This window comes from Balaenoptera musculus, chromosome 11, assembly GCF_009873245.2.
Source record: "Balaenoptera musculus isolate JJ_BM4_2016_0621 chromosome 11, mBalMus1.pri.v3, whole genome shotgun sequence".
Taxonomy (NCBI): Eukaryota; Metazoa; Chordata; class Mammalia; order Artiodactyla; family Balaenopteridae; genus Balaenoptera; species Balaenoptera musculus.
Window position 1 is genome coordinate 97,388,071 of NC_045795.1, and position 14,662 is coordinate 97,402,732.

General features: G+C 53.8%; 1 protein-coding gene across 10 annotated transcripts in view; it reads right to left on the reverse strand.

Annotated features, from left to right (window-relative positions):
- Positions 1-14,662, reverse strand: part of ATP2B2 (ATPase plasma membrane Ca2+ transporting 2) — a 358,026-nt gene that overhangs the window by 105,930 nt on the left and 237,434 nt on the right. For all 10 annotated transcript variants that reach the window (XM_036869343.1, XM_036869344.1, XM_036869348.1 and 7 more), the window contains one exon: positions 8,827-9,331. In XM_036869343.1, the coding sequence (XP_036725238.1) occupies positions 8,827-9,025 (199 nt within the window). In that variant the 5' untranslated portion in view covers positions 9,026-9,331. The remainder of the gene's footprint in view (positions 1-8,826; positions 9,332-14,662) is intronic.

The following is a 14,662-nucleotide window of genomic DNA, read 5'->3' on the forward strand; positions in this document are numbered from 1 at the left end:
GTCCCGGCTCCAACCCCAGGGCCTTTGCTCAGGTGCTCCTCTCATTAAGAACGTGCTCTCTTCCCCATCGCTGTGTGCTCAACTGCTCCCCGCCCTTTGACACCTGGCTCAGAGGAGGCCTCTCCTGACTCTGTCTCCAGTCAGGCAGAGACTGCTCCCTCCTTTGCCCGGAAGCTCACTCCCCCTTGCTGTAGAGCTACTCTTGTCAACAGGAGGCAGTAGATTCAGGGCACGTTCGGCAGCCAGCCTGTCTGGGTACCAGTCCTGGCTGGGTCCCTTGTTAGCGGTGGTGCCCTGAGCCCCGATTTCCTCATCGGAAAGCTGGGATACAAACAGTTTCTGTTTCACAGGGGTTTGTGTGGATTAAATGAGGTGATGCCGTGAAGCCTCAGCAGAAGAGCTGGCCTTCTGTGAGCACTCAGTACGTGTTAATGAGTCTCTGGGGTCACAGCTGAACCATGTATCACAGCTGTACCTGGCATCACAGCTGGAACTGGGGTCACAGCTGAACCGTGTATCACAGCTGTACCTGGTATCACAGCTGGAACTGGGGTCCCAGCTGAACCGTGTATCACAGCTGTACCTGGTATCACAGCTGGGGTCACAGCTGAACTGTGTATCACAGCTGTACCTGGTATCACAGCTGGAACTGGGGTCACAGCTGGACCGTGTATCACAGCTGTACCTGGTATCACAGCTGGAACTGGGGTCACAGCTGGACCGTGTATCACAGCTGTACCTGGTATCACAGCTGGGGTCACAGCTGAACTGTGTATCACAGCTGTACCTGGTATCACAGCTGGGGTCACAGCTGAACTGTGTATCACAGCTGTACCTGGTATCACAGCTGGAATTGGGGTCACAGCTGGACCGTGTTTCACAGCTGTACCTGGTATCACAGCTGGAACTGGGGTCACAGCTGGACCATGTATCACAGCTGTACCTGGTATCACAGCTGGGGTCACAGCTGAACCGTGTATCACAGCTGTACCTGGTATCACAGCTGGAACTGGGGTCACAGCTGAACCATGTATCACAGCTGTACCTGGTATCACAGCTGGAACTGGGGTCACAGCTGGACTGTGTATCACAGCTGTACCTGGTATCACTGCGGGAACTGGGGTCACAGCTGAACCGTGTATCACAGCTGTACCTGGTATCACAGCTGGGGTCACAGCTGAACTGTGTATCACAGCTGTACCTGGAATCACAGCTGGAACTGGGGTCACAGCTGGACCGTGTATCACAGCTGTACCTGGTATCACAGCTGGAACTGGGGTCACAGCTGGACCGTGTATCACAGCTGTACCTGGTATCACAGCTGGAACTGGGGTCACAGCTGAACCGTGTATCACAGCTGTACCTGGTATCACAGCTGGGGTCACAGCTGAACCGTGTATCACAGCTGTACCTGGTATCACAGCTGGAACTGGGGTCACAGCTGGACTGTGTATCACAGCTGTACCTGGAATCACAGCTGGAACTGGGGTCACAGCTGGCAGCCCTAGCACAGCTAGACTGGAAAGAGTCTTCAGGGCTGGGGGATTTACAACCCAGCTCTGCACCCCCCTTTCCAGGGAATCTTTAGGGAGCTCTGGAGCAGAAGGGGGTCAGGAAGGGGTTCCTCCGTCCTGGACCAAGAGGGAATGTCCTGGGAGGCTGCCCTGTCCCGGCCTCCCACCTGTCCCATGTTCAGCCACGTCACACAGATACTGCCTGAGGAGCATACGGAATCCAGAGGAACAATGTGGCCCAAGTCTGTGCATAGCAGGCGCACAACACACATTTGTTCAATGCGTGAATGTGCGTCAGCTTACATCTCCGCTCAGTACGACAGAAACAGGGGAAAAATGGGACAATCTTGAACACCTGTATCCATTGGTTCTGGAAGGTGGGCATTCTTATCATACCATTTACAGATGGGGAAACTGAGGCTCAGAGGGATGGAGTGACTTGCTCAAGGGCCCTGAGGGTAAGCTGGAACTCAAGTCAGTGCTCTTCCCACTCCTTCTCTTTTCTGAGCACACAGTAGGCCCTTAGCATTTAGGGCATATTCATTCTGTAAAGCAAAGGTGCCTTCAGAGTAAAAATCAGGGCCATCTTCCTCCCTAAGCTTTGGTTTCCTGCACACAGGGCTGCTGTGAGGCCCATATAAGGAAGGACCTGGCCCTGATAAGTTTGCTCACAGTCAATTACAGCCACTAGGTGGCTTTGGGATGCAGGCTTTTTGGATGGTGGGTCCGCCTAGTGAGAGGCCTACCTGAAATGCTCCCCCCACCCCATATCCTCCACGCCCCCTCTGGGTGCCTCATGATGAAGCACTGGCCAAGCCAAGCAGCATCGGTCAAGGAAGGTGCAGTCCCTCTGGTCCTGCTGGAACCCCCCAGGAGCCCCCTGTCAGTGGCAGGTCAGGCCCTTTCTCTAACTGTTCTGCATTCTCCCCAGGCCTGCAGAACCGTTTGCCCAGCATAGACGCCGCTGCCCCAGCCTGGGAAGATGGAGAGCACGTATCAATCAACACGTGGGTTTATTTTATTGATGATTCAGAAAGATGTGCGGGTGGCATTCTGGAAAGCATCTACACTTGATTCATCGGACTTTCGCAGAAAGCTGTGCTTCTAAGGGATTTATTTTTCCCAGTGGCGCTGGGGGCTGGGGAGGGAATATAAGCATTGCAAATCAAATACGGCGCTCATTTTTTGAAACCCATAGACTCACGTGTGTTGCTTAAGCCCATTATCTGCCCTGATAAGCTGCCTCTTTCTTCTCCACTAATTTAAACCCAACCTGTCCCTTCAAGTCACCCAGAGTCCCCAGCTGACACTGAGACAGCACCTGCCATGTGCCATGCACTGAGCACTTGACACATGTTACTCTGATCCTCACAGCGACCCTGTGAAAGAGGTACTGTTGTAATCTCATGGCACAGATGAGGAAACTGAGGCACAGAGAGGTTAGATAACTGGCCCAATGTTCCACAGCTGGATAAGAATGGAGCCAGGACTTGACCATTACACAGAGTTGGCCCCTTCACTGGTGGGACACTAGTCGTAGACCCCCGTCCACCCGGACGGACCCAGCTTCTGCCTGCTTCCCTGGTGTAATTATTAACAGTGTCATTACGATCACTCCAGATTTGGTGCTCCTGAATCCTGCCTCCTCAATTCTCTCCTTTCTCCCCATCCTCAAGGGCATGCAGCATGCCTGCTTTTCCTCCATACCTCCCCTGCACATAGTAGGACCACACCCCTCTGGGGTGAGCACATGACCTGGTCTGGCCTATCAGCCTATTCCATCCTCTGGCCACAGGGATTAGTTCAAGAGTGGCTTCAGGTGACCCAGTAGGGGGGAAACCCTGAGAAAGAGGTGCCTTTGGCTGCTGGGGGCCTCACGGGGTGAAGGCCTGCCCGAGAATGAAGCCAATACAGAGGACGGTGGAGGTGGAAGAGAGCAGGAGAGGGATGGACAAAGCGCTCCTCAGCACTGGCGGCCCTGGATCCAGCCATGCCTGAGGCCAGAACAATCCCTGGACTTCTCAGTTGCACAAGCCAGAAAATCCCCTTTTTGCATAAGCCAGTTTGAGATGGGTTTCTATCAAATAGAATCCTAATAGATAGAAATACTCAGTGGAAGATGATGATTGTTTGGTAGAAAACCTTCAAAGCACTTTCAACTCACTATCTCCAAACGGCAGAAAGTGAAGTAGCACAATTCCCATTCTACAGATGAGAAAGCTGAAGTTATCAGTCTAAATATCTTGCCTGAGGTCATGAACCTACTTAGTGACAGAGGCAAGGCTGGAAAGCCGCCCCAGGCTTCACACCTGGCCCTCCTCCACCCCTGCATGTATTTGAGAAGGTGGTTGGTTACCTCAGCCTCTTAAATACCTGGAGGAGCTTTGCTCCTCCAGGCCTCACACCTGACATCGTCCTGGGCTGCTTCACATGAAGATGGGGGTGGGGAGGGGCTGGTGGGGGGAGGTGTCCTCCCTCATCTCTGGCCAGGTATAAATTCCCTGCGTGGACCCTGTGTCTGAGTGGCCCCCCAGCTCCACCCTGCCTGCAACACTGCTACAGCTGTGTCTGCCTCACTTTCCCTGTTGACCTCTCAGGGCTCCAGAGATACCTGGGGAGACGGAGCACACGGGGAAATAGAGCGTCACAGTGACAAACAGGAGACCCCCTTCGCTGCCTTCGTGCCCCTCCCCCCTGCCCCGTGCCTGCGCAATGGTGGCTCTGCGCAATGTGGGCCCTGCCAGGTCTGAGGGGTGTCTCGTTCATCATCGTGTTCATGCCACATGGGGTACCATCTCCCACGATCTGCTCTCCTGTCCTCCCTAAGCCCCTCTCTCTCCCCGACTTGGGCAGGCCATAGGATTCATACAAAATTAACTGGAGGTTCCATTTCACAACACTCCGATGTATCCGGTTCCCACCTTACCCTGCGGCTGCCCTGTCTTCTTTGTCCCCTTTCTCCCCCACCATGAAATATGCAATGCAGGGAGCGCCCAGCAGGGCCTCTTGAGCTGCCCCTGCTGACAGCCGGTGGTGCAGGGTCAGGAGTGAAGGACGAGAGCCATGCATGCCGAGTGAGTGGCTCAGGGCACTGCCACTCCGGGCTCCCGGGAACCGAAGCTAAGTGTTCTCTGGGTGACGCAGGGTATCCTGTGTCCTGTCCCCACGCTGCAGCCTTCCATACTACACAGAGAGGGGCACTGAGCACCCGCACCTCTTCTTTCTCCTTCCCTTCCTTCATTCTGCTGATGCTTTTTGAGTCCCAGGCACTGCAGCAGGTGCTGGGACACAGTGGAGAATGACAATCAGCTCCTGCCTCAGGGCTCACAGGCCACCCCAACACCCACTACCCATCTTTCCAGACAATGCGAAGCCACCTCCTCTGGGAAGCCTCCTCTGATAGCACATTGACCCTTTGTTGGGCACCATCTTATTTAATTGCCTAATTTTTGTACAGGGATGGGGCCAGAGCATGATTTTTTTTTAAAAAGAGATACTTGGGTATAATAATAACAATGATAACAAACATCATTTTGTAAGTGTCTAGGGACTGCCACACAGCACTAAGCCCTTCATGTGGATGACCTGATTTATTTCTCACATCATCCTGTGAGGTAGGTAGTGTTATTATGCCCATTTTACAGATAAGACAACTGAGGCTCAGAGAGGATTCACTGAACTCTCCCAGTGTCCCTTGAGGAGTAAGCCAGTCAGGATTCAAACCTGGGTCTCAGGGGCTCTACTGTCCTAGGCTGGACAGGTGTGAAAAGAAGGGAGCAGTGGAGGGCACGAAGGGAGGGGCATTACCAGAATGGAAGAGAACCAGCAGTGGGAGAGGAAAGCAATGGCACTCAATGGCCCAGTGAAATATCCAACACTGCCAGACCATGGGCGCTGAGCTCATGGCCTGTGCGGGCAGCAGGTGGTGCCCCGGGTGGGAGTTGATTTCTATGGCTTCAGATCCCCTCTATCACTTGCAGAGATCTTTTTGCCTAAAATTAGCTGGATGTGAACAGGAAGGCTAAGTTATGCGTGGCCTGGAGCAGTTTCCGGGAGTGTGACTCAGAGGCTGCTCCCTGCTGACGTCAGCAGACTAGGGCAGGGGGTGTCGGGAATGGCCAACCTGGGACCCTGGAACAGGTTGGAGCTGGGACACCTCCAGACCACAGGGCTTTGAAGTTGGGGGCTGGAGGCCAAGCATTTCTCTGAGTCAGAAGAGGGCTAAACAGGGCAGGACAAATGCTGAGCATGAGAGGGAAAACGAAAAGTGCCCTGGTGGCTCCACCCTCCTCAGACCCTTGGCAGACAGAGGGCACCTTCGCAGGACTGTTCCTAGGTACATGCGCGTGGCTGGGGGCTGAGGGCACACCTGGCTGTGGTGTCTGACACAGCTGTGTTCGAAGTCTGCGCTGATGTGAGCCATGGTGGTGACCTTGAGCCCTCATGCTTCCCATCTGTGAAACGGGTAACACCACCTGCTTCCAGGAATGTGGGTGATAAGGATGCAGAACAGCCTAGTAAAACGTGTAGCACCAGCTCGGACACTGGCCAGTGTCCCAGAAGAGTCAGATTCCACCGTTTCCGGAGAACGTGCCTGCTTCTTCCAGAGTAGTGATAATCATATTGGAAACAACAAAAGCTGATGTTGATTGAGGACTTCTATGCTGGGAACTTGGCCTGATCTCACTCAATGTTCAAAACCCATGTTACTGATGGGGAAATGGAGGCGTTTAGTCTCTGGGGCTGAATCCTAACACACAGTGCTGTTTGTGTGCCTGGTAGGCGGGGTACTAAGCTACTTCACTTTAGCCTCACCACAACCCTATGAGGTAGTCACTATTATTATCCCATTTTTCGGATGAGGAAACTAAGGCACAGAGAGGCTGAGTAACTTGCACAGAATCACACAGCTGTTAAATGACACAGCTGGGATTTGAACCCAAGTTGTCCAAGTCCAAGTCCAAGAGTAGCATTACGCTCCTCTGTCCTTCCCCAAACCTCTTTCAGCTCCATCTGCACCCTGGGAAATCCTTCAGGGGATCAATGCAGCAGGGGCTCTGGTTTATCCTACTATGGGCTTTCCTCCTTCTCAGGGACCTTTCCCATGAGAGATCTCACTTGATGCTCATGAAATATTAGAAAACCAAGGCCCAGAGAGGTCAGACAAAAGCCTCAAAGGCACACAGCTGACAGGCAACAGAGCAACAGTCAGAGCTGTCATTATCGTTTCCAATTTACAGATGAGAAAACAAAGACTCCTTTATTTTTCTTTTCATGTAACTTCTTGCAGCACATCAGCGGTCTGGGGAATTCTATCTAAGAAATGTCGCTCTGTGCCACATCACATGCTTTCCTTTCTCTTCCCTCCATAGCCAAGTTCAAACACCTCCTCCTCCAGGTAGCCTTCCCTAACCTCCACTGCCCACCCATCTCATTTCTCCTCGATCCCTGGGGTCCTTGCTGCACTTGGTCTGGATTATCTGCTGTTCTGGCTGCTCAGCCGTCTGAGAGCTGCTCTCTGTGGGCTGGGGACTCAGTGGCCACATCTCAGGGTTTTATGGGTCAGTTATCCACCCTCCTCTGTGCCAGGCGCCAGGCTGGGTGCTGGATGTTCAGAGAGGAGCAGGACAGGATTCCTGCCCTCAGGTGCACACCTGTTGTCCCCAGCGCTGGAGCGTGGCCATGAGCCACTCGATTTCCCAGGTCCCCGAGCCTGTCAGGTGGGAGGGGAGGGCGGATTTCTTAACCTGGGGTCCAGGGCCTGGCTTTGAGGGGCTCTGCGAACACGCTGGTAGCGTGGACCACGCTGTTGCACACAGTTGACTATTTTTCTGCAGGGAGAGGCCATAGCTTCCATCAGGTTCTCCACAGAGTCTGGGGTCCAGAGACACTTAAGAATTCCTGACTCAAGAGAATCTCCTGGTCCCATTCAAAAGGCAAAGACCATTGGGACAACCCTGCCTCCTAGCAGGTCAGGTGTGCCAAACTGATGGTGGAGGTGAGCATGGGCCATTATGCCACAGATTGGTGTTCACATGAGGCCGGGGCCCAGGAGCCCCCCAGGCTGAGCCCACTCCCATCTCAGGGCCACACGTGGCTGTTCTCAAGCCCTGAGCTAGAATCACGCAGGGAAGAAACGACGCTTCCCCTATTTCCACCCTCCCCGCCAAAACAAAACCAAACAATATCAAAAAAGAAAAAGGTGTTTCTAAACTTCTGCCCAGACTCAGCAAGGTGGGCAAAACATCAGAGACAGCAGCAAATGTGGGAAGAAGGACCAGTCTTAGCTTTTCCTCCTGACCCAAGAGAAGAGGGCCCCAGACGAAGAGGGACACTGACCCCCGGCGCCGCAGGGCACAGTGGGTGCCGGCACAGCAATGGACTGCTGGCCCTGGCTGAGCAGCTAGGTCCACAGGCAGCCTCTGCAGGAAATGCATTTCAGGGTTAGTGCCCAGCAGTGCCCAGGGCATGGGGGCTGGAGTTAGGAGATGGAGTAGGAGGGACCTCTAGCCAAAGGTTTCTTGTCTGTCAGTGGGGATGAGACTTGAAAATGCTGCCTGCCTCCCAGGCTGTGGTCTATGCCTGGTGGAGGGGTTGTCATCCACTCTCTTTAGAATAATAATGGCTGCCACATATTGAGCACCTACTGTATGCTCAGCCTTCCACTAGGCACTGTGAGGTAGGTACTGGCCCCATTCTCCAGAGGAAGAAACTGAGGCTCAGTGCAGCTTCTTTGCACAAAGTTGCAGGACTGGGAGTGCCAGGGCAGAGTACCTCACACCTGTGCTTTTGGGTTTTATTTAGGGAACTCTTCTTCTTCCTGGTGAGGGGAAGGTAACTGTGGGGATGGAACCCAAACTCTGAGCTCTGGTGCCCAAGTTGGGCTGGTGCCTTTCCTCTCTGCCTTGTGGCAGATGACATGGCTTTGGTCCCCTCCAGAAAGCTGAAACCTTCCCTGTCTGGAGATCGCAGGCCTGCTCATTTTGGCAGTCGTAAGAAAGCCCCATGCCCATCTCCAGGGCAAGACACACAAGGGCATCTGTCACCTTTCCCGTGACAGCCCATCTTCCTGCCTGCCCTGTCTTCCCAGCAGCTCCACGGCTGCCCCAGAGACCTAGGGATCCCCAGTCAGAGTCTGGATTTGGATGAGTTGGACATGACCCAGCCCAGCAGCAGGGGCTGGGGAGCTGGAATTGAATCATTGGTTCCATGCTCAAGCCCAGACGAGGGGGTTCCTGGGGCCTGGATAAGGGAGCCCAGGGTCTGACTGAGCCCCGAATTCAAACCCCGTGTTTGAGCCTTGTGCACCTACCTTCGACAGGTGAGGTTTTGAGGCGCCGGCAGATGGTGTCAGTGTCCCCGTAGGTCTCCTTGATCTTGACCACGGCCTCGGTGCCCCGCAGCTCCATGAGGGAGCGCAGCTCCTCCATCGTGCACCCAAACTCGCCCCCATGGCTCGACTCATTTCTTTGGTTTTTGGAGTAAAAGTCACTGTTGGTCATGTCACCCATGTCTGCCGCAGTCCCCGCTCGGGGTGGGCCCGAGGGTCAGTGCTGGACAGGAGGCGGCCAGGCGATGGCTCCGCGTGGCTGTCCGCAGCACAACCTCACTGGACGGCTGTGGCTCCTGGCAGCTGACTCCAGGGGGCAGCCGAGGTGGGCTGGCGACAGCGGCGGTGGGCTCTGAGGGGCGTCCCCGGGCGTGGGGCAAGGTCCAGGGGCCGGAGGGGCTCAGGGCTGTAGACCCAGGAGTCTCCATTCAGCGGGGCCCATGCTGCTCCCTGGAGCTGGCATCTACATGGTCAGGGGCGGTGGCTCCTGCAGGGGCAAGCAGAGGGTGGTGACAGGGGTCAGGCACTGGAGGCCGCATGCGACAGGTACCCAGGAAGGCCCGGCTTGCAGGTGCTACACACACGCCCCCCACCCAAATAACACCCACCGCACATACGCATACCTGGACGTGGATGTTCGTACAATACCCCATCGCGCACCGGCACACGCTGCAAATCCAAACGTACTGACACCCACTAGGCCCTCCATGCTACACCACCCCCCCGGCATAGCCTGATGCACCCTCATAACACATGCTAACCCCCTAATTGTCCACTATGGACACAATGACTTTGCTATACGAACCCCGGTGTACACACACCCTGTGACATGCCGCTCGGGGTGCAACACCCCACCTGCCTACTTTTAGGGCCCACCCACTGCCATACACACACACCAACACAGGGCCCCCCTTCACACACACGCTGGCGGACACCCCTCCCCACCATGCACACTGTCACACGTAGTCACATTTACAGGCGTCATCTTAACATCCCCACCTCCTCCCCTCAAAAATACCAGTGTTCACAACCCTGTGCATGCGCATGCCATGCCCACACAATCAGGGGCCTAACCCCCTGCCCCCAGGTAACAGCTCCCAGACCCCCCAGCGTGGATGCTTCCCCTGTCCACGCCTCCTATAGCTGCCGACACGCACTGCTCTCCCCACTCGAGTCTCACGGGCGTGGGGATGGGAGAAAGAACCCGCCTGCACCCGCAGCCCACAGCTACACTGATCAAGTGCCTCAGCCTCGCCAGAGGGTCCGTCTCATGCATATTCACCAGGATGTCCCTGTGGCCCCCAGAATGAGCCGGGGTCCACAGAACCCTCACCTTGGGGCCCCAGAGTCCGGAACCACGGACAGCGGCTGCCACGTCCCTTGGGGAGCCCAGGAGGAGGAGGGAGCACCAGCTACTCCCTGCCTGCCTGGCCACCGTTGCCGGAGTGTGGCATCTGTGGAGCTGCCAGGAGAGAACCCAATCCACCCAGATACCCAACACCGGTGGCCAAGGCCCCGGCAAGCGTTGGGTGACAAAGGGCCTCTGCTGAGCTCGGCTGGGTCTGGCACAGGGACTGGCCCCGCCCAGCAGCCGCGGAAAGCTGGCCGTCCTAGGCCCAGAACAGTGAGGGGGAAGAGGTGGGGGCAGGAAGGTGGGACTGAGCCCCACCCCAGCCTCAGCTCCTCCCTCGTGCCCCCCTCCCCTGCCCCATCTCTTTCCTTCACAATCCTTTACCCTTGCACAGAGTTTTAGAGCTGGAGGTAATTTAGGGTTAATCTCATTTTCCCAATGAGGAACCTGAAGCTCAGAGAGGGAAAGGAACTTGTCCAGAGACACACAGAGCAAGAGTGGACGGAGCCCAGAGATGGGCTGGGATCTCCTGACTGCCAGCCCATTGCTCTTTCCCCTCCCACTAGGGGGCGCTCCCTCCTCTCTCTCGGAAGACCAACACAGGATCCTAAATCACAGCAATCTGGGTTCAAATCCGAGCTCTCCTGAATCCTGCCTGTGGGATCCTGGGCAAGTCCCTTCACTTTTCCGAGGCTCAGTTTCTTCATCTGTAAAATAAGTCACTCTCCCCTGTCCCCCTGCTACTTCCCAGTTTACTGGGAACTAATTGTGAACCATGTTCAAATCCAGTGAGTTTCCACCCGGGGTACAGGGCTTCCCAGCCTGGATCAGGGGGTGCTGGAGCCACAGGAGAAGCCTGTCATACCTCACAGGAGGGCGCTTTCACTCAAGGATGCAATAGGAAGCCTTATTTTCACACTGGGACCAACTGGTATCTTACTGAGTAGAACTTGAAATGGGCCTGATGCCTTAAGTAGAGACACGAGACACCAAAGAAAGCGTGTGCTTGGGATACCCACCCGCAGTCCTGCAGGAACACTCGGGGGATCTTGGCCATCCGGGCATGCACCACCACCATAACCCGTGAGTTTTGACCCCAACGGTATATCCCCGAGAGGAGCAGGTGAGGCAGGGACCAAGCAGGCCTGTGTGTAGAGATGCTGGTGGAGGTTAACCGGAGGGGCTCTAGAAGACACAGCCTCTGGGTTCAAGTTCTGCCACCTCTCAACAGACTGGGAGGCCAATTAACTTTAGTTTCATTATCTTAAAAAAAGGGAGGGGGAGTAATAGTATCTACGTCATAGGTATTATGAGGCTTAAGTGAATTATTTCATGCAAAATACTAAGAATTGAGCCAAGCGCGTGGTAAGCACTAAGTATTGTGATTATTACCAATCCATACAACCACATTATGAGACAGGTAGTCTTGTTATTCCCTAGAACATATGAGGAAACTGAGGCCAAGAGAGGTGAAGTCACTTGCCCAAGGTCACAGAGTTAGCGAGTGGCAGAGCTGGGATTTGAACTCAGGCAGTCTGGACCTAGAGACATACTCTTCATCAGGATGCTTTGCTGCCTTCCCTGGTGCATCTCCCTCATGGGGTTCTTACAATGCTTAAATGAAGTGCCGTATGTGAATGAAAGTGCTTTGCAAAAACCACAAGGGACTCTCTAACCCCGAGGTGCTGTTTTCTATCTCTCTTCCTGCTACCTGCGGCGTGTCTTACAGGCACTGATAATTACACCTCTGACAGCACGAGCTATGAGAACCGTTAGCAGTAATTATATCTGTGATGACAACAGTAGGGATGAGTTAATGGGCTACTGGTGATTTTAATGACTATTGTGTTAAGATGAACAATGATCTTCAGCCAACTATCCATCCATCTACCCATATGTTCATCCATCCATTCATCCAACCAAGCATTCATTAATTGTGTTGTGTGCACCTACTTTGTGCTGACAAGGGGGAAGAGAGACAATTAAATGAGTGACCTCCATAATATGATGGGTTTGCCATGACAGGGAGTCCCAGGTGCTGTGCATGTCCAGAGCAGGAAGATGTGACCTGGCCCAGGGTATCAGAGAAGATTTTTCCTTTTAACATGAGTATTGAATTTTCTTCCCCTGCAGGAAAATGGGCTGTGTGACTTTGGAGAAGTCACCTAACCTTTCTGGGCCTCATCTGCCCGGTGAGGTTGACCCATCTGTCTTACAGGCTGCTGTAAGGATCGACTGAGGCCCTTACGTGTGGGTCTCTGTGTGGCTCCTGGCCTGGAGCAGATACTCTACAGTGCTGGCTTCTGCATCTCCCCCAACCTCCCTCCTACCTACGCACCCAGTTATTAGCAAGTGCATCTCCCTCGAGGCTGAGATGAGGTTCATTTGCAGCCAGCTCTTAATACCACACTGACAGTCACCCCTGTCCTAATTAATGGGCACACAGGCTGCTATGGACTGAATGTGTCCCCCTGTCCCAAATTCATATGTTGAAGCCCTAATCCCCAGTGTGATGATATTTGGAGGTGGGGCCTTTGGGAGGTAATTAGGACATGAGGGTGGAACCCTCACAAATGGGATTAGTCTTCTTATAAAAAAGAGACATGAGAGAGATGATCTTTCTTGGTCGTGTGAGGACAGTGAGAAGATGGCCATCTGTAATCCAGGAAGTGGGTTCTCACCAGGAACTGAATCTGCTGGTACCTTGATCTTGGACTTCCCAACCTCCAGCACTATGAAAAATAAATTTCTGTTGTTGAAGCCACACAGCCTATGGTATTCTGTTATAGCAACCCGAGCTAAGACATGTGCCTGGGCAGGGAAGATGTCTGGGCAGCCAGTCCTGGGCCCAGAGAGGTTGAGCAACATAACTAGGGGTCACACAGCCAACTGGGGTCACAGCCCACTGAAAAGCCCCTCCCTGTTTTCCAAGCTCCTGCTGTGTGACCTTGACCAAGTCCCTTTCCTCCCTGGGCCTCAGTTTCCCATGTGGAAACTGAAGAGATTGGACTAGTGTTCTCTGGGGTCCCTTCAGGCTCTGATGCGTCAGCCCCTTCAGAATCCAGAATGAATGTTCTGACAATATTGGGTTTATGCATTTCGATTTCATCTTATTAGCATTTAAATGACTCTGTATTGTTACATTTCAGTGACTCAAGAATAGGTTAGGGGCACCTTAATAAAAAGCCTTTGCCAGGAGAGACTCTGGCAGAGGAAGGAGCAATGGATTTTTTTTTTTTTGGAGTTAATTTAACAAAGAAGAAATCTATCTTTCGAAGGAAGGTTTTTAAAAAAACACCCCAAAACCTAAACCATCAGCTTTTCAAATCCTAATTGAAGGATGGGACATCGCAAATGAATTACGTGCTAAAAATAATTTTCCGATGCCGAATCCTTCTGTTTTCAGACGTGCTGAATTTAAATGCCATCTTAATACGTATTTATAAAGTCACCCTTTACTTTGAATCGGCCCTGGCACCAATGACAGATGTGGGGACACAGGCCCCGTCTGGAGATCCCTGATGACGAGGCCTGATGCTGCCGTTTGGTAGTTTTGTGATGGGGGTGGAGTGGGGGGGGGAGCAAGGTCTTAGCCCCTCCCTGGGCCTCCATCCCCTCTTCCCCGAACGCCTCCCTCACGAACAGGGCTTTGCGAGGACTACCTGAGTTAGAGCTTAGAGCAGTTCCTGACATAGCGTAAGACTTGTTCAACAGGGACTGTTCTTCTGATGGTAACTTAACTCGCCCCTTCCCTCTGCTCTCAGCTCACCCAGACTGTCCCCCACGCTACTGTCCTGAACACGGGGCTCAGGCCAACAGTGCCATCCCCACAAGGCTCCCAGCACCGCTTGGAAGGCTGGGGAGGGTCCCAGTTTGTAGGCACAGCTTACAGGGCTAGCCTCTCCTCTGCTCTGGTCCTGACTGAGTAATCCCCACAGGCAGGACATTTTCTTTCCTCTCCTGGATGCAAATTCTGGCCTTTCTGTGGTCCCCACCCTGCCCCGCCCCAGCTGAGGGGACCCTCCTCGGTGCTGACCGGGGAAACGGGTGACCTCAGCCAGGCAGCTGGGGGCAGAGGGACAACTGCTCTTCCCTAAGCCTCACTGGGAGAGTCAAAGGGTTGTAGCCATTGTCTTAGCTGCCCTTCTCTGGGGGAGGGAATGTTCCGTGTGTGTGTGTGTGTGTGTGTGTGTGTCAGAGGGTACCTGTGGTGTGTCAGCAGATGTGTACTGACTCTGGGCGATCCTGAAGGACAAGATGTGCTGTGCAGGTCTACGGGAGTACGTCAGGATGAGTGAGTATCTGTGAGTGTGTGTGAGCCAGAGATGTGTGTGCCCATGCCCACCTCTGAGTGTGCAAGCCCCATGATCTGTGTGTGTGCATGCATGTGTGTACATCAAAGCTGACAATGACAGTCTCGGCTTTGAATTCTCACAGTCAAGGAGAGAGAACAGGGAAAGAGGAAGG